The 27,768-nt window shown below is 36.9% G+C and overlaps 1 protein-coding gene across 4 annotated transcripts in view; it reads right to left on the bottom strand.

Moving 5' to 3' along the window:
• The window catches only part of LOC112678529 (cytochrome P450 7B1), a 174,221-nt gene that overhangs the window by 7,885 nt on the left and 138,568 nt on the right, over window positions 1–27,768 (bottom strand). For 2 of the 4 annotated variants that reach the window (XM_025477842.3, XM_025477843.3), the window contains 4 exons: window positions 25,649–25,785; window positions 17,073–17,660; window positions 16,343–16,549; window positions 5,210–5,385 (listed from right to left, as the gene is read on the bottom strand). In XM_025477842.3, the coding sequence (XP_025333627.1) occupies window positions 5,210–5,385; window positions 16,343–16,549; window positions 17,073–17,660; window positions 25,649–25,785 (1,108 nt within the window). Of the gene's footprint in view, window positions 1–4,428; window positions 4,611–5,209; window positions 5,386–16,342; window positions 16,550–17,072; window positions 17,661–18,889; window positions 18,947–25,648; window positions 25,788–27,768 lie in introns of those variants that run through there. The other 2 variants (XM_049103822.1, XM_035708247.2) reach the window with 2 other exon arrangements.

Below are 27,768 nucleotides of genomic sequence, written 5' to 3' on the forward strand. Positions count from 1 at the left end.
GGGCCCATGCTTGTTGCCTGAACTTAGGACTGCTCCTTCCTCCTTCTCACTGACCAATGTGAGGAGAGAATACCCCACAAGAGCTCCTCACTTAGCCAAGTCAGTTCAAATTAACTTCCTCATGATATATGGGACAAAGGTGTCACTGTAGCTGCACTATTTAAGGTAGGAAAAACAAGGTTTGTGTAGGCACCAATCACAGTAATCACACTGCTCTGGCCTCTGACTGATTAAAGATAGGGTGTGGGAATCGGCCTCGTCGGCGCTATGGAGGAACCGTCTGTGAGGACATCTGAGAGAAGTTTCTTTCTTGTGAAGAAAGAAAAACAAACAAACTAAAAAATGGTTAATCACCTCTTCTCTTCTGGCCCTAGATATATGTGAATATGATGCCTGCGACTGCCATGGCCGCCGCACTGAAGATGGAGCTAACCCACAGGAGATAGCAGAGCCAAGAAATCCCAGGAGATCGGAGTTGTCACATTGTCTTATTTATCTCTGTATTTTCAAAGCACCCAACATAGTGCTATGCGCACAGTAGAGGTTCCATATACATTTGTTGAATTAATGAATAAATACATGACAATAAAGTATATTTTAAAAGCAATCTTCAGGCTTTTGAAGAAAACACAGATATTGGATGAGTAAATAAACATGTAGAGAATGAAGCGTAGATGAATATTCAACGTTCATAAATAGAGAATGGTATAATATTTAGCACTAGAAATCAAGATAGGAGAGATGACACAATTTTCTGGGTAGAAAGGAGTTTTGGTACAAGTGGCTGAGGAACATTGAACCCCCTAATTTGTGTGCTCCAAATATTGTGTTTAGTTCAGTTTAAGAGATTTTTTTTGAACATTTCCCGTATGTGAGACTTTGAAGTTAAAATAAGGCATTAAAACATAGTCTAAAAAACATTAATAAAATGTAGTCTTACTGAGATAGGTGACATACAATATAATCAAGTTTTATATTCACTCAATCTTCATTCTGGGTGTAGGATTCCAGATTAGACAAAAGATACGACCTCCCAAAATAAGAACTGTCAGTGTTTTGAGGGGATGACTAAGGGGCTGCACTCTTGTCTTGTGTTCACAGTCAGTCCTGCTGGGAGCAGGACAACAGAGTTCCTTTTTATCTGCATGACTTAAGTTCCATTTAGTTTGTACTAGCTCAGCAGACTGTGCACATCTCCCAACTCTGTTTACAGTCTTCATATTACTCACATGAAATCAGCCATGTGGGAGTATTGAAACCACAAAAATGGACAAAATCAGTTTTTCCAGTTGCTGTTTTACCAGCACCCTGCTGGATCCAACATAGTAGGTGTGGAGGCCAATATACTGGTTCAGCAGAAACCCTCCAACAGGAAGCACTTCGCTCTGAGAACATAGCCATGTGCTAAGGCCAATTCCTGAAACTCTAAGCTCTTAAAGACAAGGGCCTTTTAAATTTCTGTGCCATCCATTATGCCCATCAGAGCGCTTTTTGGATAACAGATTCTCAGTATACATTTGTTTCCTTGAGGTATCCTGGTGGCATAATCTCCATTCCAATTTGAGGTATAGACAAAATCAGAATATTTCCTCATTTGTTACGACTAGCATATTCGTAGAATGGTGACAATAATCAAAATAATACTGATACAATAGTTTTTTATAGTGACTTGGGATTTATTCAAGGGCTTTCAAATTCATTTATCATTTTATAAACCCTAGATGGCTGAGAAGTTAGCTAGAGCAGACTTGCATGAGGTCAAATGAGGTCGTGCAAATTTGGAGCTTTTGGGAGTGCCCCATAGCTTTGTTGTTTCTCTGTGCCCTTTCTTTAGGAGGTTGTGTGGCTGCTACAAAGTGCTACCACCTGAAAAGTTGGCTCCACAGTATGCCTAGGCTTCCCTTTGTACCTTACCACCTCTGGCCACAGAAAAACCAACCAGTAGACGCACTCCTTTCCCTAGTTCCAGGTGGAAATACTGCACTTTGGCAGAAAGGAGATCATCACTATTTATGGATTATTCGAGAGCCAGTTGCATGAATTCTGGCTAATAAGAGATGTCAATTTGAGGAAGCCTTCAGAAAAATTTAAAAGGCTTTCTGTTCTAGTTAAATTACCTAGACTTTTTTGAATTGCATTTAGACCAACAAAGAGAGAGAAAGGAAAACTGAGAAGGGGTGTTTCCTGTGCCCTCTCTCATTGTCTTCAATTTTAGTTGCCAATTTATTCCCCACAGAGGGAAGGGCCACCTGAGTGGCTAATATTATAATAAACTAAGCAGCCGATATTCAGAAAGAATAATTCTTCACATAGAAGGTACATGTTGGGAGTGTATAGCCCCTATTAGATCCTGTTTAGCTCATGTTGTGTTTTTTAAACACTATTTTTCCAAACTTAAAAAATTCTAGTTTACCCCAAAATGTGTTTTCTGAGTTGTTTTTTAAATGACTCAGCCATGCTAGGTTTATCTGCTTGTGAGAGCTGAAGGTTAATTCAAAAGTACCCAAATGGTCTTATTTAGATGCCCCTGGGGTCTCCTTTCCCCATAGTCCTCACCACTCCTGACAGTATCCTGATAATATGGTTACATTTATGCATAAACCACTTCATCCATTTGTTCTAGTTAGGCCCAGTACATATTTGAATATGCGATATTGGTGGTGACTTAAAATTCTAATTCAAGTGTATCTTCATTTTTAGAACAGCCATCCATTCCAGCATCCCCTTATTTATTCACCCTGTGGACACCCTCGTGAGCTAGGCACTGAGAATGCCGATGAGGCAGTGATGTGATCTTTCTCCTTCTGGAGATTACAGCATATGGTTAGCACAGACAAACACACAAGTACTTGGAAAGCAGCAGGTGGCATGCACTATAACGAAGGTACAACAGGCTACAGAGTGGCCTCATTCTTGGAGGAATGAGGTGGGAATCAGTAACACTGCCAAAGAAGAGGTGATTAAGGCTGATTCTTGTGGAGTAATGTGGAACCTCCTGGGTGGACAAGTAAGGATGAACATTCTATAGGGTGGTATATGAAGGAAGACTATGGACTCTTTTTGGAATGTAATATTCTAGAGACTCCTGGGCTTGAACATCCTGAATCCATACTTCTTTGGGTTGGGAGAACCTATGTCCTCCTAAGGCTCTTCGGTCTCTGTGTCCTCCAAGAATAACTATACTTACATCTGTAGGTAGTCTTCCTCACGTTTCTGGACTAATAGCTACTGTCTTTTTTCTCTATGTAAGGCCTGGTCTTCCCATACAAGATCCGTAAGGCACAAAAGACAGGCAGTGGGGAATATGAGCCTCTGAAGAGGTTCTGGGCCAGTACTCTCAGTGACAAATGGACAAGGACAGAATTTCCTAGGATTTCCTCCTCTTTTTTACTGTCAGTGGATGGTGGTTTCAGATGAGCATTGATAGCATCTACTTATTATCATCCTAAGTTGATAAAAATGACAGGAATAAATCTATACGCCTGATAGCAGTAGGTGCTCAGTAAATGTTTATAGAATGAATAATTATATAAGGACTTGCCAAATCATATAAAAATGGTTCTGAACCATGTCATATTTTTCTGTGCCAATAATGATCAGCATTCCACAACTAATTTAAAAAAAAAACTATGTTCACAAAAAATTAGCTAGTTAATTTTGGAGACCAAAGAACAGTACTGCATATCAGTGGTAATCTGGTAAACATTTACCAAATATTTGTTGGTAACTTTATTTTTAAGTTTTTTAAAAAGATTTTATTTATTTATTCACAAGAGACACGGAGAGGCAGAGACATAAACAGAGGGAGAAGTAGGCTCCCTGCGGGAAGCCTGATGTGGGACTCGATCCTGGGACTCCAGGATCATACCCTGAGCGGAAGGCAGACGTTCAACCACTGAACCACCCAGGCTTTGCTGATAACTTTAATGTTGATTTTGCTATCATGGTATGAATGGTAAACTTAATGACTAGTGGAATAGTCACATAATAAAAATAAACGGAAAATAAATAAATGTAAAAAACTATAGAGATAACACTTAAAATATTTTTCAAATATTAGCTTATAACTTGCCCTATTTACGGAATAGCTATATATAGAATTTTTAAAAATATTTACAAATGTGGAGACAAAGCTAGTTGTCCACAGAATGTTCATTCACTCACTAATACCCTACTTCCAATTTGCTATCACCATACATAAAATGTCTCTTCTTCTGAAACATATAGAAACCATATGTACACTTCACTTAAAAAATTTAGCCTTTGCTGATGACACAGATGCAAATTATCTCACTGTATTTGGAGTCTGTCCTCTTCTTATTAATTTCCAAAATTCAATAATATTTTAATCTAGCCTGGCTACAAAGCATCAAACTTAGAAATGGGTTAAAAGTGATCCAGCTATGAACTGCTCAAAGAGCACAGAAGTTTACCTTTGAAAAATAGCATTTTATTCACAAAAAACCACTATCGCAACAACATTAGTTCATGAGACACACAGGCAGAATCGAGTGCATTCAATTTGCATGCAGGTGGTGAACCTCTGAAGTGGTATTAAGGGATGAGCCAGGGTGGATTAATTTCCAGTCTTTGATATTCATTAACTCCAGCTTCAGAAAAAAATACAAGGAGATGACACAATTACCCTCAGAGCTTCACCCGTGAGCAGCAGCTTTACAATCTCAGGTTCATAATGCCACCCTGATTGATCAGAAAGGGGCATATACCTTTGGTAAGAGGTGAAAAAGTATATGGGCTTAACTATGGCAATGATGGTATTTGATTTGGGGACAGTCAACCCCACTCTAGAGACACTTAGCAAAACAGTCATCATTCTTTATTCTCTAAGCCACCTGTCAATAGCTGGCTCTCCATGGTTTTCAATAATTCTCTGCCAAGCAAAACCTGTTTTGGGCCTACAGGTAATGATGGCCAAGGTACAATGCCCATTTCATTTGAAGAAGCCAGCATTTAGTCTCATCATTCTATTTCTATTAATAGACCACAAACCCTTTGAAGAGAGATCCTTTGGAAACACTTCAGTAAATAGGAAAGTTTTCCCATTGAAGGCAGACAGAAGTCATCAATCCATCTCAGATTCCTTCTGGAACAAGATGGCAGAAGGAAGCTACAGAAAAAAGAATGTGAGGAAGAGAAATGTGTCTGCAGTTATCTAAGAAGTAGCAACGACTGCTTTATGCTTGTTTACCTCTGGAGCTTCAAAGATTTCCGGGTCGTAATGTATGGCTGGAGGAAAGAGGGCTACCAAGTCCCCCTTTCGCAAACAGTAGTCCTGTGTCTCTGAATGTAGAGTCAAATCCTCTTGAACAAAACGAATGATGCTTGAAAATGAGCGTATTCGTAAAACCTCGAGAACGGTGCTTTCTGAAGGACACAAGCAAGCAACAGTTTATTAAAATATGACTGCTCCTGAACAGTGCTCTCAATTTGTCAGTGAGCTCATTATCAATAGCTTTGACTGAAAAGGGAACCCTTTCCTAATCAGATCCATTGAACACCAAAAGGGAGCCCTGGTGGTTTTGGATGACCAGAGCAAGGAAGAGGCAGGGGAGAGCCTTGACCTGACCCCAGTCACAGACACGAGGCTGCTGTGCTGTACTTGGGCAGAAAGTCATTAGCTACAATTTTTGTAGAAAGGAAAGGTTTGCAAGAGGGAATGCTGTGTTATAGGTATATCCATTGAACATTAAAACCATATTCCAGCTGGAGTACACTGCTGGTGGGTTATTTAACTACCCTACAGAAGAGCTACATCTTTATTTTTATTTATTTATTTTTAAAAGATTTTATTTATTTATTCATAGACACAGAGAAAGAGAGGCAGAGACACAGACAGAGGGAGAAGCAGGCTCCATGCAGGGAGCCCGATGTGGGACTCGATCCTGGGTCTCCAGGATCACACCCCAAGCTGCAGGCGGCGCCAAACCGCTGCACCACCGGGGCTGCCCAGAGCTACATCTTTAAAGCCAGGCTTAGGCATTTAATAACCACTTAGGTAGTTAATAGTAAAGTAACTGTAGTAGTGCTTTCTGCGATGGCTTAACAATTTCTTTTATGCTAGCTGTAAATAAAATGTGGGTCAGCATTTGTTAGAAAAATTTCAAAGAAAAGAGAGTTTTATAGGATTCAGAAGAAAACCGTATTTTCCTCAGCATCCAGGGAAAATAACAGCCACCATCATAACCTGGAAGATTCCAGAAGCTGAATGTCCTTGCTTTCCCAGTGGCCTTCACCTTTTGCTCCTAGCACGACAGATTTTATGGCTAATTTCCGGCAATTTATCCTGGCAGTTTGAGGAGGAATTCCTTTGGGAATAATATGCATAATTTGCATAAATCATTCTGATAGCATGCATATCAGCATGTAGCTCCTGTCTAGGTCTGCATCTCTGCCTTCATAATCAAAACTGACTATGTTTTCACCAGCGTGAATGGGTCCTAGAATATAAAGCTTGATTCTTTCTAATCAGCAATGTGAAAAAAAAAAAGCTCCAAATTGAGTGTTTTCCCCCTTTCACATGGTAACAAATGGTTGTTTATGGCTTCCAATTTAGAATCACACACACACACACACACACACACACACACACACTCCCCGTACCCCAATGTCTTAGTGTTCAGCAGAGCTCTGAAACACAGAGCACTCAATTGTTAGATTAGAGCAGTGCACTGGTCAGTGAGGGTTTAGATCAGCCAAAAAAGAAAAATACATGCAATTTCACTGAAATTTAAATCTATGCACAGCTCTCGCCCAGGATATCAAGTAGCTTTGGGTGCCTTCTCCCAGGACATTTTTCCCCCAAGCATGCATTTGTCTAAAGAAATGAGGCTGCGGTCAGCTCTGTGTGGCCAGTGTGGTGATTCAATGTGACGTACAGTGAGGCTGTGCATATTCTTTTGGACTGCCTTCGTTATTATAATCAGGCGGAGTCAAATCGGTTTGTTGGTGATGAGGCCAGAAAAGAACTTTGGTTTTGGACTATGGACTCTACTGCAGATAGCCACAAGGCACCTGACACGACGGATTTCAGCTGGCAGGACACCAGTGACCAACATTTTTATGGTGAAAAGCAAGGGTCAGCTTTCCCATGTACTGCTGCTGGCTGTTGGTTCAACGACAGGATAGCGTCATTGTAGCTTGTGGTGTGAAATGGTAGCTGACATATGTAGCAGTGCTGTTCACCCAACAAGTCCAGTAGGGGTGTGGGAAGAAGAAATACAAAAGCAAAATAATTGTGGGGTGGCTCGGTGACAGGGTGGGCATTTACCAATCCGAATAACATGGTCACATCCGATTGGCCGACGTGCTCAAGGGAAGCATGGCAGCTTGTGCCCACTGCAGTATCACAAATGACAATTGGGCAAGCATATCTTATGCAGAAGTTAATCACAATAATGGAGCACAAAGTGTGGCTTAGCGGTCAGATCGTAAATGACAAATCTGTTTTACCTTCCAGTACCAGTTATGTGTGCAAGACGAGGTTGGCTCTCGCTCTGAGCGATCATGCCGATAATCATTAGATGACAAAAGTAATGAGTTGCATTATTATCAACAATGGAGAGGAGAGCTTCCATGGCTCTGTGTTACAACACACAGACACAAAAGCCAGCAGCTTTTTCCACCAGCCCCAGTAAGAATGCGGGCAGGGCTATATGTTGAGAAGAATGACAACTGCACAATAAAAAAAACTGCAGCCTCTACTTGTAGTTGTCATAGTTGAGCAGACACCAGCCAGTGCCACTGACAGACCAGCTGGGCCCTGGGAGGACTTCCATGCTACACCAGGAGGTACAGTAAATTATCCTGCACGGTAGAGCAACATCTGTTTCTGTGCTAGTGCCGAACAAACAAGGCAATTTAAAACATACCAAGGGATAACCAAGCAACAAATGAACATGACCCTCATTTTTTTCCCCGTTCTCACACACGAGGTGTTAAACTTCATTGTGCAAGCACTCCACGAAAGAGAGGCCAGGTTGGTATTTGATAAGGTGTTGTCAGAGAGATTTTACATATTTCCAAAATGGAAAGGAAAAGCTTATAGTATTGTTATTCTTAGAATCTTCCTTCCCCCTTCTATCTTCATTTCTTTTATACCAAAGCTAGCACTCAGTTCTCAATTCGCTCTAGAATTAAAAAAAAAAAAACTTTCCATATACTTATAAATATTCAGTCTTTAAACCTAATTTGCTATACTTAGTTCACATGCCTTCAAGCATTTGTCTTCCAATTTCCACTGAATAAATGCGTACTAATGAGAAGTAGAGCAAGCTGCTGAGGCAAAGCTGGGTGACTTGGGTCTGGCCTGCCACCAGCTTGTGATAGGCGGGCAAATTGAGTTAAAATGAAAAGTCTTGTCAGCTGAAATTCAACATGGTAGCCAAACAGCAAGCTGTCAATCATCCAGCCAAAACAAGGGACTTTAGGTAATAAAAGGTCATTGTGATCATTAGTACACTTGGCTTTCATATGCAAGTTAATTTTAATTAAACATGATCTCTATCTGTAAATGTTTTATAAAACTTATTGTGCATAATGGATTGTTAATTTATACTAACATTTAGCAGGTAATAGGACCCTCTACTTATTAAATGCATTGTAGAGAAATGGTTATCAAGAATGCAAATATTTTGGGGATAATTTACACCAGGCACCACAAGGTGCCAACAATTGCGGTTGCGATTAAGATAAGTCTGCCTGTGTTTTATTAAGAACTGAGCTTTACTAAGCAGTATTCAGTAAGAAAGTGGATTACAGAATTCCCACAAAGAACTTATATTTCAGAGCCTGAACTATCTTCTTCACCTGGCTGGGAGAGATCTGTTTCTCTTTTCAGGGTCTAAAAATATTCTGATAAAGTATCCCTTCTAAGCAAAAAGCTGGGAACGTTTTGAGCTAAGAAGCTTTACCATAACTGTGAAGGAAAATAGCAAATGAAAGGACATGCTGGTAGAAAAAGGCATGTACACCTTCTCTTTTGCCCTCAGATCTCCATTCTGGCTGTAATAATTGACAGATGATTCTCATTTGCAGATTTAAAGCGCTGAAGCAGCTCATGACAATCAATAATGCATGTAACGATGCAAACACAAATAAGCACGTCCAAGTTTCTGCCTCACACTTAGGCCATGTCTGTATATGTGGAATGAATGTACTGTGACATGGCCAGGCTGTTAATTTGGGTCATCTTAATGATTGGTGCAGACTGTCATACCATCTGATTAGCCATGGTGATCAGTGGATAGCGGTGATGGCTGGAGTGAAATGGACAGCCAAGACCCACTGCAGTCCACTGGGGCTGAACACTTGGGCGGTCTTACAAGGTGGATGAGAAAGGGGGAGAAGAGGATCTGTAGGCAGTACTATAGAAGGTGTGAAGAAATGGAGTGAGGCCCCAGATGTGTGTGCGTGTGTGCGTGTGCGCACATTTTTTACATAATTGCTTTCAAGACAAGTGAGACGGTAAATTAGAAATTATAATAATCAGGGATGCCTGGGTGGCTCAGTCAGTTGAGCATCCAACTCTTGGTTTTGGCTGGGGTCATGATCTCAGGTGGTGGGACTGAGCCCTGTGTTGGGCTCCCTGCTCAGTGGGGAGTTTACTTGAGATTTTTCACCCTCTGCCCCTCTCCCTGCAGGCTCTCTCTCTCTCTCTCTCTCTAAAATAAATACATCATAAATCTTTTTTTTAAAGAAATTAAAACAATTCGGTAACCTGAAGCAAATAACTAATTTTTGGCTCAACAACTGTGTTTTAAATAAAGTTAAAACTAAATCTGAATTGGTACAAATGTCTACTTTCACTTTGCATTGTAGACACAACCTTTGTTCCTGCTAAAGTATATAGAAAAAGAAATTCAACATTCATTTGTTCAATAAATGTTTATTAAGGTCCTATTCTCTTCAGAACCACTGCTACTAGTGAAAAAGAGAAAACACAGCATATGGATTTGGCCTTCATGGACACTGTAATCTGGGTAGTTCAAAGTTGGGAGGTACATATAAATAGGAATGCGACACAAGATCCCAGGGAAGATTCTGCACGATTTCTGAATAGATACTTCTAAAGATGGCATTTGGTACTGAGCTGAAACTTTCCTCCTTTTAATTTCTACCCTTTCAAAAAGACAGGGCTAAAAAAAAAAAAAAAAAAAAATCTAACCCCTCTTCCACATAACAGCACTCTAAAAATACTTAAAGACAACTATCATGTCATCTTTAAATTGTACAGCAGAGATGACACGGCCTTCAGTGTTTTGACATCCTAGATGAATTCAATTAGTCAACGTGCCTCTTAAAAGGTGGCAGAAATTGGCGTGGTATTTCAATTACAAATATAGAGAGGAACTACTTTTTTTACCTTGCATACTAGACTTCTATTAATGTTTTTAGGAGCAGAGGAACAATGGACTTTTGAAATCATATCACCACTGACTTGCCTTAAGCTTTCTGATATCCCAAAGGTTATTAGCCCTCGCGGCCTATTAGAATCACTTGAAATGCTTTTAAAAAAATAAATGCTCCATTCTATACCAATGGAATCAGAACCACTGCATTAACTAAACCTTTACATTAGTGGTTTTGAACCTTGGTTGCACATTAGAATCACCTGGGGGAGCTTTTGAAGCCATCAGCCTCCACTCCAAACCAATGAAATCAGAACCTCCGGGGGTGGGACCAGGTAGGAGTAGTTTTTAAAGCTCCCCAGTTGCTTCCAATGAGTAATCAAGGTTAAGAACCACTGCTTTAAACAGCTTTCTGGTAAGCCACACATTTTCTTGCCCTATTCCTAGGCAGTTATGTTTGACCTAAGTACAATTCCTTGCATTTTCATCGTTGACCTCTCAATTCATGTTTCCAATAGTCAGTATACTATCTAACCCTCTCAGGTTTGTGCTGAATTGAAAACCTGATACATGTGCAAATCAGTCTTTTTCACTTTTTGACCAATGTTTCCTTACCTAGAAAAATCTCACTATCTGATCTCTGGTGTACTCCCTTGTGGAAGATACTTCTCTCTCCTTCTCCAGATAGAATTTTCTAAATGAAGAAGAATTTATACCTTCTGAACATACCCACCAGAAGACAGGATTTTATTAAACAAATTGTCTAAATTATGTATACTTTTTCATTTAAAAATTAATTTGAGAGAGAGGGAGAGAGCATGCATACACACACATGCGCTAAAAGGAGGGACAGGGAAAGAATCTCAAGCAGACTCCCTGCTGAGTGGGGAGCTGGATGCGGGGCTTGATCTCAGGACCCTGAGATCGTAACCCGAGCCAAAATCAAGAGTCCACTGTTTAACTGACTGGGCTACCCAGGTGCCCTGTATGATTTTTCAAATACATGATTATTTTTAATACTCAATGGACTCTTTCAAAATAATACCTACAATTGTGACAAACATCCACAGTAAGATGTTAATGATAAGGAGAACTGTACGTGTGTGTGCGCGCGCATGGGGGGTATATAGGAACTCTATCATCTTTGTAATTTTTCTGTAAATATAAATCTATTCTAAGATGAAAGATTTATTTTTATTTAAAAAACACAGAGATTCTGATGTGAATCCCTAGCCCCATCCTTACTCTCAAACTCAATTGCATTTGAGAATTAGTGATACATATCCTTGTAAATAGTGGTCAAGTTCTCTGGTATAGTTCTGGAGCATTTTCCCCTTGAAGTGACAGTATTTATGGGGTAGCATTTAAGTTAGACCTCGCATCAATTTCTGGTCCTGCCACAATCTAATTATATGGTTTGACCTGGTTAACTAATCTTTCTGAATCTTGTTACCTAATAATTAAATGAAGATAATAATACTTGAGGGTTAAATAAGCTAATATATGTAAAGCAGGTAGCACAGTGCCTACCATGAAATAAAATGATAATTGTTAACATTGTCATTCATACTGTCTCATCTGGAAATTAAAAATATAGTTAACACTATCGTCATCTTGTTCAAATTATCTGATCTTGTACATGTGCATATTATGGCTAGCTTTGCTGAATCAAGATACAAAGATTCCCTCTCCCCTCTCAGCTTAGATAATGAAAAAGGACTCCAAGGATTCTACTATCAGATAAGTCGAGAGAAAAGCATGAGCGTGAACAGAAAACCCTTTACTTTCATGCAAGTTATTTAGGACTGTAATATTTTTCTCATCTGTAAAAGTCATGACAAAATAATAGCTGCCCCAGTCCCCTAGTATTTTGGTGAAGATCACATGAAACAATATTTGAGTCTTCATAAAACTGCCTTAAAATTTTGAAGTCATTAATATATTTAATACCAACTACACCTAATACTCATTATTTGTTATTAAAGGATCTTTATCTTTTCCAACTGATCATTTCTTTCTGTTTCTTTTTCCTTACTGATTACAAACAATGGGCTTAGCAATTTTTGACAGAATTTTGTTGGAGAATCATTGCAGGCTCATAATTCTAGGGCTTTTATAATATACAATCTCCTTTCAAAAAAGTATTACAAATTTTGCTGAGCTTTAGTTTTATAACACCTCCTTTTATTCCAATATCCCTCCTTTTATTCTAATACCTCACACACACTAATGCCACGTGTGCAGATTTTCTCATTTTGCAGATATGTAACTGAACAAGATTAGGTGCCTGCAGTTCACCTGAGTTATTCAGTTATTCAGTTCAGAAGTTATAATCCACTTCGACGTATGTACTTCTTAAAGTATGCTTGTTCTTTTTCTCTGTGTTGCACAGAAAGAGAACTCCTGTGAGGTAAGGTAGATTTGAATTTGCAACCAGCGTGGTTCACAAATAATTGAAAAGGAAGAAAACAACATCACCATTGTAGGGATGGCATGGAGGTTAAATATTATTTTGGTGATAGCATTAGATAACATTTACTGAATCTATACTTTTTAACTTATTTACATACATAATTTAGGTAAATATAAAGTAAGAAGTAGTGCTCAGTGAGATTATTTGCTATCCATTTGCCAACATTCTAATTTTGAGAGCTTCCTCTCCTTGCATTCTCTTTTGTCTTACCTTCTCTCTGACTCATTTTTTTCTCCTTTTCCTTTGCCTATTTAGGAAATCTGTAGTTCTAGGGATCCCTGGGTGGCGCAGCGGTTTAGCGCCTGCCTTTGGCCCAGGGCGCGATCCTGGAGACCCGGGATCGAATCCCACATCGGGCTCCCATTGCATGGAGCCTGCTTCTCCCTCTGCCTGTGTCTCTGCCTCTCTCTCTCTCTGTGACTATCATAAAAAAAAAAAAAGTAAAAAAAAAAAAAAAAGGAAATCTGTAGTTCTAAACCCTACTTCCACCCCAGATTTTTCTTTCTGGGAAAACTGAAAAATTCTTACTTTTAGAGTTTCTCAAACTTCCGTTCTAACAGCAACTCTTCCTATAGAGATTTAGGCCCCAACTGACATTTTTCTGAGCCTTCTTAAATTTACTAATTGATTTTAAATTTACATTTAAATTTAGTTGTAAAGACCTTTACAAAAACATTGACAGGTATAAAATTTTAGTGAGGTCATGATAGGCAGAGTCCTTATAATAAGGTACATAAATATACGAAAATAGAAAGTTGTGTTTTTCTTTATCTAAAAGAAAAGAGTAGAATGGTTTTAGAGAAAGATTCTCAAGAGCACTGGAAAAAGGCATAAATCCCTCACATCCCCTTACAACAGATGATTGCTTTGAATTACTTAAACAGGCTTGGTACTTAAAAGCCCAATCTATGTTACATATTTTAACTTTTGCTGACATTAAGTGTATATCGATGTCAGAGGAAATTGGATACATGCAAGCCCACAGGATTGAGTCACAAATGTCAATAAAATTTGCACAATTACTCACACCATGATAAACCTATGCTCCATTGGGCTCTTTTATAATCACTCTAAACAAGAGAAATCTTTTTTTTTTTTTTTTTCCAGGAATGAGTCACTCATTTCTATGGCATTCTAACTTTCCTTTCAACCTTACTTTATAATCAATGTATGTTGACATGCAAAATCTTTGTTAAAAAAAAAAATCTTTCTTCTTGCTAGTTAAAAAAAGCATTCATCTCATCCTTGTGACCTTTTTCCTTATAAAACTGAAGATTCAAGATATCTTTCTTTTTAAAAAAATGTACTTAGAATACATAGAACTCTGTCCTTAAAGACATGAAAAAGGGGAAACACATACACCCATACCATGGGGTACACTGTTAATGTTTAATCTTGTAAATCTTCCCTTTGTACATATAGTTCATACTCTTCTGACATAAGGAAATATTCACAATTGAGCTATGACTAGATACAGAGGTTATCTGTTGTGTAACTGATTCATATAAAATTTTGTTTAAATCTACCTAAAACTGTCTATCTTGTGTAAGAAAAAATGCACATTATTTTCTAGAAGATTATATTCTCGTAATGAACAACACTGGCCTCTGCTGGTAACCAAGGTCACGATGAACAGACGTCCACCTTTTCTAGACCGTTGAAGGTGCTGCCTTTATCCAGGTAGATCCACACTCTCTCGAGATTGTTGTTGTTCATTTGTTGATGATAAGTGAGCCATAAATTTATGAGGCTCCAAGCATGAAAATCTCGAGCTCTAGCTATGGACTTAAATGGACCCAAACTGTAGCTCTGGAACTTGTCATTTCTTCTGATCAAATACGTTTAAACACTTGTGCTTCAATATCATAATCTTAAAATGATCTTCTCTTTCAATAAGACACTGAGAGTTGATGACTTTCAACTAAATTTTTAAGGGTAATAACTGTGTACAGAATACAAACACATTCCTTTAAGTTTATTTGCTTTACCTCCCGGTGTGCATCACCTGATTCATAAAATACAACTGAAATTACTTGAATACATGGGAAGGCAACCTTGATTTTCATAGAACTATAAATCTTCTACTCAGAAAATACTGCGTATCCATGTGAAGGTTACTGCCCAGAATTTTATGCAAATTTTTTGGATTTGTTCACCAATAATTTTGCAAACCAAACCAAAATAATATTTGTAGTTTAATAATGTTGAGATTATTTTCTTTCACCATGCAAATATAAAATTAATTTGCTAATGTATGCTAAAAACAGCAAACTATAAGGTGACAAATTTATCCCAATTGACTGAACAAGCTAACCAATTGTCAATACAAGACAAGCCTCCTCCTGCTATTGTCTCTGATGGATCTTAGCCTACTCCGTGGGAACAATCTCTAGAACACACGGGCTGTCCTTTCTAATGTTGTCCGATAGTCAACACCACTCAAGATCTCCCAGAAGATCCCATCAAAGAAACTGGAACATATTTAAAAGAAGAAAAACTGAGGCCAACATAGGCTAAAATACTTGCCTATATTATCAGAGGAGTGAAGCAACAGAGATGTATAAAGATTTACTCTTACATGCTTCCAAAGGGACTTGGATTATTGTACAGTATAGGGTACCACAGGAGGAAATGCCAATACAGAAGGAACTCATTAATATGGAATTTAACTTGGGGAGTTAAAGTTTATTACACAAAGACACAAAGCATTTTATCAAAACCAGTAAAAGGAGAATGCAATCCATTGTCATCAAAAGCTCATGTCCCTGTCATAGGAACATGTCTATGTAGAAATACACAAATGATAGTCACTCCTGACCTCAAACATATTTGAAATAGTGACCATGCAGATCTCACGAGTCAGTGAATAGTTTATAAAATACTTATATTTCACATGCAGTAATTAGTAGCTGTTGCTTCTTCTTTTCCTACCTGTCTCCTTTTTTTCCCCCCATCTTCATCCTTTTTTCCCCATCAAGTATGTTTAAATCAAGGAGTTCCAGTGGAAATCACTTTTACTACATTTTTGAGAATCATACACTTAAGCTGTATAAATTCTAACCTCTGCCTGAAAATATAGAGACCATTTTAGGGAAGAATAAATACATCTTGTACACAAGTTGCCTTTCTGAAATACTTTCTTTTTCAATCCCCAAATACCTTTCTTGTCAAGATAGTGTAGCAGTGTTTGGAAAGCGTTAGCACACCAACAGATGCTCAGAATCAAATGACTTAATAGGCATAAACTTTTTTTTTCAAATAATTGCAAAGCTTTGGGTTAGCCTTTTGCATACCTTGCATAGTTAATTACCTAGGCCTTAATGTTTACATGTAATGAGAGTATCTACAGCTATAAACTACATAATTTATAATTGATGTAAATGGGTGTTATTATGTCAATTAGGCAGCTGTGTCCTCCACCTCTTGGTAAACAGCTTTGAGTGATAAACTGAGTTTGCAGAGAGGTACCTTCTTTTCTTCATAACAGATAAAAATAAATTACCTAGGTAGACCAGGTTGTCCAATTGTTCTCTGGTGAGGTGCATGGGAAATCCAGACCCTTTCTTTTGACCTGTTGACTGCAGCAAATGGTCAATTTCGTCACGCAGCACTGCCATAGCTTCTGGGTGCTGTAGGAGGTAATACATCGCCCAGAACATAGTTGGAATAGTGTTTGTCACAGAAGCCCAGAGAAAGCCTAAATGATGTGCTGGGAGAAAATAAGTGAAAAGGAAGATTAATAGCGTTTATTACACTGATTAGATTTGCAGTGTGCTAATTAAAAGATGTTAGGACACAGACCCAGCCAAGGATCAGTGCATGCTAATGAGGACCAATAGGCTTCTGAAGTCTAATTTTCTGCTTAATGAGAATAGTTTAAAATGTAATGTGCGCATGGGGGGTGGGGAGGTGGGGGATGAGATAAGAGGAGTAAATGCAGCTTAGTTATACTCTTTCTCATTATCCCCATTAAGTATCTTGTTTTACCAGATCAGCAAAAAAAAAAAAAAGAAAAAAGAAAAAAGAAAAAAAAAAAAAAAGAAAAAGAAAGAAAGAAAGAAAAGAGGAAAAAAATCAATTATCACAGAAGGTTGTTTCAGAGTAAAACATTTTATCATTAGCCAATTAGAAAGAGCATAAAAATTTTCAAGGTCACCATTTTCTCTTTTTATTTCAAAGGTCTATTGTAAATTATTTTATTTTAGACAAGTAATCATTCAGAACTTTCTTACCTCCTACTTCAAAGTCCTCAAGCGTGTAGTATTTCTCCAGGACATCTTGCCTCATTTGAACAATTTCTGACCATCCTTGTGTCTTACCTAAGTGTTCTGATGCCAAGTGTTTAATAAGTTTCTTTCTAATAGACTTGATATTTCCTAGAAGCTCTATAGGTATATCTGATATTAAATATGGGAATTTGTCATCGAATTTTAAGAAATTATCTCTTAGCTCAGTAATAAATTTTTCTCCATTGCCAGCAAGAGATTTTCCATATATGGTTTTAAGCGTGATCTCAAATATAATTGAGCTGCAAAATGTCAACAGGTGTGCCATGTCCCAATTTGTGGTTTTTAATAGATGGAGTTCAAAAACTTGTTTTAAATTCTGCATCATGGTTTCTGTGAGTACATCCAAAGACTTCCCTTGTAAAAGATGATAGCAGCCATGGAGGTCATTACTCAGGTCATCAGTGGTTTCCAACTTTTTGATGGAAAATACTTTCCTTGATAGTTTATTACTGAATATTCGAAAGCTTAATTTGTGAGTTTTCATTATTAACTGGTACTGAAAAGGGTCCAGGATAAATGTTATATACTTTCCTAAAAGAAATAAGTGAGAATATGAGCTCAGTTGGTAGCAAGATAAACAAAATCCTGAAATTTGAAAATATTTTAATAAAAATTACAAAGACCTTAAAAACTAACATCTAGAGATGTGCAAAGTTTAATAAAATCCATTGTTGTTCAAAGATTCCTTACATGTATCCTTTAAAAACAGAAGATAGTGGGAAAAATTAAATTCTGAATGACTTTTAAAAAGATACTCTTATTTTAACTAAATACCCAAATATTTAAACTACCCTTAAAATATCCTCAGAACCATTTGACTTGAACATTTCTCATATTTTCCCTAATAATACAAACAGAAAACAAACATCAAACAAATCAAATTATTATTTACACTTCATAAAGAACCCTTTCATACTTGATATCATCTTAGCTTTGGTTGGATACAATTTTAACTCAGACAAGTGACTATGTGGAATGAAGCAGGTACTCATAAGTTAATGTTTAGTGTGACATTAATACCAAATCACAAATGCCAGCATTTTCTTTTTTATAGATGAGAAAACAGTGGTTCATGGAGATTTAGTAACATGTCCAAGGTTACCTACTGATTTGTGACTAAAACAGCATTCCAAACTAGAACCTGTCCATTCATGCATTCACCCCTACATTCAACATTTATTGAGATTCAGATACTTGTTTGGTTCTCTTTCCTTTTAAAATAAAAAAATGCAAAGAAATCATTGTATCATCATGGATGGTGTTATAGCAGAGGTGTGAACACAATGTAAGGGAACCAGAAAGTGAAATCTGCCTTGGTCTGCCTGGAGTTCCCCATCTGCAAGTGTTCTTTGAGGTGATGACATTTAAGTCTTTTCATAGCTCAGTGTTGTCCAAATTTACCCAATTAAAAGACTAAAGGTGCTGGTAAAAAATACACATTCCTGCCTGATTCTGATTCATAAGGTTTAGATGTGGCCCCTACAAGTCTCCATTTTTAACAGGGGCCTCAAGTGATTAAAGGCAGCATACTGAGGAACATAGTCAACACTATGGTGGGTAGGGCCCACAAAACTGGCAGAACTGGTAGGAGTTCTCAGCCCTCCCCTGCCCCTCTTCTCCCAATGCCATGCACTTTACATTTACCAGTTGAAAAAGCTAAACAAAGTCAAAGAGGGGTTAAAGGGCCAAGATCACATTGCCATTCTTAGTAGCAGAGCCTGGACAAGGAGTCACTGCCCATGCATTGTTCTTTTCCTTACCCAATGTTGACTTCTTTTCACTGGAGTGCTGCTTAAAGACTCCCAATTAGAAGTGTTCTGCAAATAGTATTTAATAATGCCATTTAATAAATCCTTCTTGTTTTCCAAGAACACACATCACATGAAGTTTAGATGATCCTACAAACGCTAATACCTTTTTACTGCCTTCTAGAAAACAATTAATAGACATTAAAGTTTGTAGAATCATCCACACTTTCCTCTTCATTTTATCATTTCTCTGTGTGTGTGTGTGTGTGTGTGTGTGACTGTACTTTCTCAGACCAACAACATCTCATTTGTTATTTACTGGTAACTCAAACAGCAACACAGAAATCAAATTCAACATGGTATGGGATTTAGAATCAAGCTTTGAAGAATTTTCAACTTAATTCTTGAAATAGGATAAATGTGTCTTTGTTTTACAATTTAAAAACATAATTTAAGCTTTTAATGTACATTAATATACCTATGCAAAGATTTTTTTTCTAAAAATAAATTGTATGTCTTGAATTGCATTCACCATATTTCTGCTTGATTTATTTAATAAAGTGGGCCAATCTAGATATAAGGGTAAAGTTAGAAGTGGCTTCATTCTGGTCAGATCCCAAAGCTGTATCTATAAAGTAAACTGGATTTTTTCCCCAAAAAAGGACTCAACTGGATTGGAGCATATTTTATGACACCTGCTTTACCATAGCATCTTAATTAAATAAAATTGCCAGCATCTGCCCGACAAATAATTGAAAAAAAGAGTGAATTTTCTTATTTTGCAAAAGATGTAATTTTAGGCAAAGCTATGTATTTTCACAGGTGGTGATTCATACTTTCCTCCTTTCACCAAATGAGAAGATTTTGCTAAATATCTTTAGGGTTATTTTAAATTAGTCACTAAAATTCAGAGAATGTTATAAAAGGTTCAGTTTGTAAAACACACAATTTTTAAGGAATATTTTGAATTTTTCCTACTAATTTTATTCATTAAAATCCAAGTGGAAAGATAAAACTGTGTTTGGCCATGACAGCATGAGCTACTGGCCATTGGCCTACTGAAGTAGAGGCTGTGTACATGTGAGTTTTTGTCTACAATTCGTCACAAATACACATATATTTCCCCCTCTCTCTCTCACTCTTGGGGGTAAGTATATACAGGAAGAAACTCTAAGATCATTTCAAATAAAAGAAATAAAAGCTAAATGTGGAAAAACTGGTTCCAGTTAGCAGCCAATTATTAATATTTTTAAAAAATAAGCAGTTATTACATATAGATTCTTTTTAAAAATCATCAGTGACTAGTTACAAATCTATTTGTAGATAAAATTCTCCCTCTTCAAGGTTCTTTATACTCTAGGATCTGTATTTTCTCTTTCTCATTCTTATTTTAATTTTCTTCAACCTCAAGGCATTGTGTTTTATCAACTGTCTTTCTGAGTTAAGATGTGGATTGCTTTAAAAGTAGACGTTTTGATTTTCTGGATTTTACTTTTCAAGTGGGTTTGGAAGTACTAATAACCCTGGAGATGTTAGTTAGCTTTCCAACTTTTAATCTTCAGTATAAACAATTTAAGCTAAGTTTTCCAAAATTAATATTAATTTAAACCATCTGTCCACCATCTGCTAATGTGAGATGCAAAACCAGAGTTTCTTTGTAATCTTTAATCAGACAGTTAGGAAAACACATATACATTCATAAAATGAATTTAAATTTCTTAACAAAGGAAATCTGAAAAGTTATTCTGAAGGCCATGTATTCTTGGAGCGAAATTAACTTTTGCTCCAGTGTGATTTTATGTAAATGAATACCAAGTGTCGATAGGCAAGTTGCCTAGTTTACCAAGATCACAAGGTGGAAACAATATCCACTGCCATGTTTTCAAAAGAGAAAAGAATGCTGTCAGTAGTTGATATGAAATATTGATTTAAAGAATTTCAGAGTTTGCACTTGTCTTAAATAGAAATGTCAAAATGGGGCTCACTTCTGCAAAAATATAAATATATATTATATGTAATATTATATATAATATATAACATATAACGTATATAATCCTCTTTTTTGAGCAGTAAATTTGAAATGGGGTCAAAATTTTTAATGTCTTCTTTGCCACTAATTTTATTCTCTTCCCTTTTCAGAGCTGACCGGGTCTTAAGATATTTACTCTAGCATTCCTATATAACCTGCACATATCCTTTACTAACTCAACAGCCTTTTCACTTCTTCCAAAATTAATTCTTATAGGAAGGTGGAGCTGCATGATGCAAAGTACATCATTAAGTGTAAAAAAATTAAATCATTCACCCTGATTAAGGTTTTATATACAAAAAAGTTTGACATCTGGATCATTATAAATTAAATTTTGATGTTTTCATCTCAGGTATTTGGTGCTATACAGAGACAACACTCACGGGAATTCAGATCAACTATTTGAGCATTTAGATTTAGACATGTCTTGTCAACAAATAGGAGATGAATTTGGTTTTAAAGAGATTTTCCATGATTATAAGCTTTTAATTTTCATGCTTAGTTTGTTCTTCAGTAGAATTTTCTAGAAAATCAAGCTGAAAACATTAGTTGGAAAGTGAAATATGAACCAACTTTTTATTTTATGAGGATGACCACATTACATACTCCCCCTCTTATTAGGGAGATTTCTCTAGCTGTTGACAATGATGTACAGTGGTGCTTCACTGGGGTGACATCTAGGGAAAACAACTCTGCTGCACCACCACACAAAATCAATTAGAGAACTATTTTCTGCGACAGGTCATGAATTTACGTGGTTTCTCATGAAAAGATGTACCTTTTAATTTCTTTATTAAGATGACATCCGTGTCCTTTGAAACTTTTGGGGATGACAATCATTTGTTCATCATGCAAGAACATACACTAACTGAAACCATATTATGGGACAAGGGTGGAAGATTCTGGTCCTCATTTCACATTTTCCAAAGGAGCTATTTGCAAACTGATCATTAGAACCATAGACATTACAGGATTTCTTGACAGGAATCTCGTCAAGCTCTAGTAAGAAGCCAAAGGGAATAGGTAGTACATATTTAACCTGTGTTTGTGTGCTGTTGAGTTCAAAGACACTGCCATTGGCAAATTATTTGGACATCAGAAATCCAACAAGGTTTCTGGGTGTCTAAGATTAAAATATCATATATCAGCAGAAATTGGCTGATGTATGAACAGTGAATAAAATTCATTGCCACAAGTTTCTGCTTAATCAGCTTAGATTATTTTTGTATAATGTATTAAAAGGGAAAACTGAAAAGTTCAATAATTTGTTATATCTACTCATTAAAACATAAAGTTTAATTTTTAAAGTAAGAGTAACTTATTTTTAAAGTGAAGAATAGAGTTTTGTTATTATGAAGGCAAAAGCTCACTTAGAATAAGAAGCACCAGCTATGGCCTTTATTGTATTATAGAAAGTATTTCAACAGCTCGAAAGTATTGGGAATATCCTCATCAAATATTTGTTATGGATCAATCAGTGCTGAACTCTGGTCTAAATGTTGGCAATAGAGGAGCTAAAGAATAATGAAGGGAAACAGACAAATGGATTAGCAATAAATTCACAATTTATTCAATGCCATGACAGTGTGATATTGAGTAATGGGAGCCTGTAGAAGAGGCATCAAACATAAACCAGGAGAAGAGATGGTCAGTGAGGCTTTTGGGAGGAAGTGATATGTAACTATAGCCTCAGATGAATCTGTGTCAGCCATCTTTCTAGGGTGACTCACAAAGAGCACTCAGGCAGAAAAAACAGTAAGAGAAAACACAAGCACAAAGGGAATGGTGTGTGAGAGGGAAATTTCAAATAATTTGGTGCACTTGATAATGCATTAAGCACAAGGCAAGCAGTAGCAAGAGAGTAGGCCAGAGATGGAGGAGCCCAGATCTTAGAGAGTGTTGTGCGGATGACATTATACACTACAATTGCTCTAAGATGCAGGATTTTTTTTTCCATTTCAATTTTTCTGAAATCAGACTGTTGGAAGAGACTTGCCAGGCAAAGGAGTAACTTGTGAAGAAATGGATATTGCCTGTTCATGTGAGAACACAGCCATGCTGACAGTATCATCCAGTTGGATCATTGTTTTTTCTCCCAATTACATTAAAACGGCGGCAGTGAAATGAAGTTGCCCTATGCACAAAAGGTTGCTTCTGATACTCAACAAAGTAATTACAGTAAGAAGAAATTACCTAAACTCTTTAGGAATAGAACATAAAATTCCAAGGCTGGTTAGAGGAAGATATAAAAGGGATGAGAAAAGAAAGGGATGTAAGTAAAGATGATCCAGATAAGCAATATGCAGTCAGTGAAAGAATCAGAAGGTGCAATGTCAAGAGAGAAGGAATAGGGTGTTTTAAGAAGGAATGAGGGATCTGCATTGTCAAACCAAGTAGAGAGGTTTAGTCAGGCAAAGGTCCATAAATGGCCTCAGCAAGGCAGATGGTTGGTTCCAGGTAGGAGATCTCTAGGAGATAAAGCATGGTCAGCAAATGTAGGAAACTCTTGAAAAATTGGGATGCAAAAAAGGAAAAAAGAAATGAAAGGTAACTAGAAGGAGAATAGAGGAGAAGCATGGTTTTAAGCTACAAGTAGGACCCAAGAGAGAGAGAAAAAAATAAAGATATATGTGTGGGAGGAATAAATAATGAACACCAGTCCTGTGGAGGCAGGAAGTAAGGGTCATGGGGACAGGGAATGGATTTTCTTTTTTGTATATATATATATTTTGGAGTTCGATTTGCCAACATATAGCATAACACTCAGTGCTCATCCCGCCAAGTGCCCCCCTCAGTGTCCATCACCCAGTCACCCCAACCCCCCACCCATCTCCCCTTCCACCACCCTTGTTCATTTCCCAGAGTTAGAAGTCTCTCATGTTCTGTCTCCCTCTCTGATATTTCCCACTCATTTTCTCTCCTTTCCCTTTTAATCCCTTTCGCTATTTTTTATATTCCCTGAATGAATGAGACCATATAATGGATTTTCTTAAATATTCTTTCAAATTGGAGAAAAGATAATGAAGACAGTTGTGAGACATAGGGCTATCTGGCAGATATGTGAGAGTCTGAGTGAGATCATACCCGATGCCTTCATTTTTCTTGAGAAGGAAAAGAAGGAGGGTGAACTGTGTTGCGAGAGCCCAGTGATAGATGGGGACCTGGAACACAGCCTTTCCTGCCCTCCCAGCCAGAGTGCTCAGGCAAAGAAGTGTAGATAATCTAGTCTGTAAAGATCAGACTTCTGGGACATAGGACTACAAAAGTGAAGCAAAGGTACAGCTAGTTCATTGATAAGCTGATATGGAAGATTGTGTGCAAAAATGGCCACAGCAAATTCTTTCTATCTCTCTACATGTGCTCCTTTGCAATGGGACTCTGCCATTCTTCCCAGGAAGTGGTGGAATGTATTTCCTTACCCTTGAGTTGGGACTGGCCTGTGACCATTCTGACTAATAATAAAATGTGGTATAAAGTGAGGTTTCATATATCTCAGCCTAGACCTCAAGAGGCTTTGCAGCCTTTCCTCTCACCCACCAAAAATACTAGCTGCCATGTAAGGGCATCTTCTTGAGAATGAAGCATCATGTGCAAAAGGAGGACTAGCCAGATGACTCAAGTGACAAAGTGACTGGGGCAAGACTGTTGCTTTAAGTTGGGACAGGTATGTCATGCAGCAATAGATAGCAGATACAGCTGGACAACATGGGCCTTAAATGAGGATGAGCGAAGAACATTCCAACTTTTCCTCTTTGCCCTAAGATGTTGGGATGTTTAATGATTTTTTTTTAAAGATTTTATTTATTTATTCATGAGAGACAGAAAGAGAGAGGCAGAGACACAGGCAGAGGGAGAAGCAGGCACATGCAGGGAGCCCGATGTGGGAACTGATCCCAGGACTCCAGGATCAAGCCCTGTGCCAAAGGCAGGCGCTAAACCGCTGAGCCACACAGGGATCCCAGGATGTTTAATGATCTTGCTGCAGTTTTCTTTTTTCTTTTGTAAGCATTTTATTCATGCTAGAAGCATAATATATCAAACTTTTTAAAGTTAAAAATACATTTGACCAACAGTGGTTGCTAGGGGTTTTGGTTGGGCACAAATATTTAGAAAACAGAGAATTTTTAGGACAGTTAAACTATTAAATAGTTTAATAGTTAAACTATTCTCAATGATAGTGAATAATATCCATTGAATGATGGCTTCATGACACGCATTTGTCAAAATTCAAAGAACTGTACAACACAAAGAACGGACCTTAATGTAAGCCACAGACTTTTAATAATGTATCAACATTGGCTCATCAGCTGTAACAAATTATAGGATATAATACATTAGGATATAACAGGGAAAATTATGATTGAGGGAAATAGGATATATGGGAAATCTCAGACTTGATCAATTTTCTTTAAACCTAAAACTGCTCTACAAAATGAAGTCTGTTAATACATTCTAGGTTTTTTCTTTCTTTTAACCATTCTTATAACCAATCCAAGCAAACCAAACCAAAATCTCAGGTGATGGCAGGAGAATAGGGTTCCCTAAGATACTCTCAAGATTTTCATAATTCATTTTTTAATGTGAAAATTACTGTACTCGAAAACATAGTTTCCTTTTGTATTAACCTACAAACAAAACAATAATATAAATATTTCATATTTTGCCTATATAAAAATGTAATAACTTAAGGAATAATTGAGAGCTTATGATTTATGGAAGGTACTTATAGAAGTGCTGCTTACCTCCAGCGAAAAGAGTGAAAGTGTCACCATGTTGCTTTTGAAGAGTTCTCAGGAAACCTAAAGGATCCTTTTGTAATTTCAGAGCCTCTCCAAGGTAAGGTAGCCAGCCTTTTATCAATGGAGGCTCACCAGGTCTCCTAAAAAGCAAACAAAAACAAGAAAAAATTAAGTCCTTATTTTAATACACATGTATTATTAATCCAGTCTCTAAGTGAATGGATGAAATGCACAGTTTTTTCAATTCTTTTATTTAATGATTGTTATATAATCATAGACATGGACTTATTGAGCTCCACCAGTATGTGTGACTTTGGGTAGACAGTTCAATTCACAGCTTTTGGTGAGCAACATTTTTGAGAGATTTTATCTTGTAAGACCCAAATGGCTGGCTGAAATGACAGCTACATTCAGTAAACATTTTATGTATGAGAGCTCTTGCTGTGCTGCTCTGAGTGTTAGATGTCAGGTAGTTTACTTGCCAAAGTAAAGCTCTTTGTTATCAGATGTCACTTTAGACTGGAATTATATAATTAGAAGAGGGGCAGTTAATAATCTTAAAAAATCTTTTATGCTGTTGAGAATAAAAAGCTCAACACTATTTCCATGAAGCATATCTTGTTATATTCTTTTATAGAGTTTTTATTCAAACTACAATGAATAGGAATATTCGCTAAATTTTATAAAACATATGAAACACATTCAATGAAACACTGAAATACTGTGAATTAAAAAACAAGTTTCTTTTTGACCTATAATCTTAGCAAAACTGCACTCCAAAATTTCTTCTTCTTCATTTATTTGGTGAACTCAATCTGATTTAAAGTTAAAAAAAAAAAATCCAAAGCCATTTTATCCTAGAAGGGATTAAAACAAATATTCAAGAGAACTCTGATGATTCTCTAGCCCATCTGTGAAGATGACTTACACTATAGGGAGTACAACCCATTTTGATTAATCACAAGATATTACTAGCTCAGACCTAATCAAAGATCAAGATTATGATCATACTCAACATGGATTTTTATGTAGCTAGATTAACCCTATCAAAAGCTTTAATTTCCCCACAACCCAACATGGTTGGGTTAAAAAATAAAAAATAAACATCAGATCTTTCAGGGAAAAAAAAAGGACACAAAATAAACCTAAGGTTTGATAGGAATGAAGGAAATGGGTATCAAAACTCTCCTTTCTGTTTTTAGAATACAACTGATTTTTATGCTAATTTACAAAATATGTGCTGTCATTTAAATCTATGTACTTAGAAATAAGACAAAAAGAAAGAAATAGGAAGACAAGAAACACTACATAAAAATGTATATCTTGTGCTTCATCCCTTTCCCTGCTATTTTCTTAAATGCTAGCTTTACCAATGGAGACTTGCATTTTATGAACATGAAAGAAATATAAAAGTGTATCAAAAAGTATAGTAACAGTTAACTCTGTATCCAAAGATTAAACCAGACAACATATATGATTGTAGAGTAGGATCTCCAAGTCAGAAATTCCCATAGCATGCAGGCTATCAATCAATGGCTTTCAAAATTTGCAAGTGATCTTAGTTCACAAAATTTCCTTTCAAAATATTAACTCTCTTTCATGGTCTATTTTTATGCTATTTTGTTTAATGTTGCTTGAATGTTGCATTGTGACAAAGATTTTGAAAGGCTTTTTGTCATATCATAATTTAATGCAACTAATTTCATCCTCTATGCTCTGTCATTTGGTCAAAAGCTGTATTCTTCATGGATTTCCGTGGGGGGGCGGGGGAAGGATGGAATTCAGAAATCCAGAGGAATATTAAGTTAATGTTCAGGGTTAGAGAAACACATTAGGAAGCCATTTTATTGTTACAAAGATGAGAGGATCATCGTTTCTTACAGCTGTGTTCATTTTGGCAGCAATGAGCTTAAAACTATAAAACACCATGTCACAACTGTGTATTTTCAGGAAAAAATACAATGTTAGTTCTATGACTCATCGAAGATAGGCAACAGAAATCTGTCTTCATCAGTATATTTGTAAAAATTATTTAGAGAGGAAAGACATCACCATAATGGTCCAGAAAGACCTGCTGACATATAGCAAGTACAACTACTGTTATTTGTCTCTCTCATGCTCCC

This window comes from Canis lupus, chromosome 29 (genome assembly GCF_003254725.2).
Source record: "Canis lupus dingo isolate Sandy chromosome 29, ASM325472v2, whole genome shotgun sequence".
NCBI lineage: Eukaryota > Metazoa > Chordata > Mammalia > Carnivora > Canidae > Canis > Canis lupus.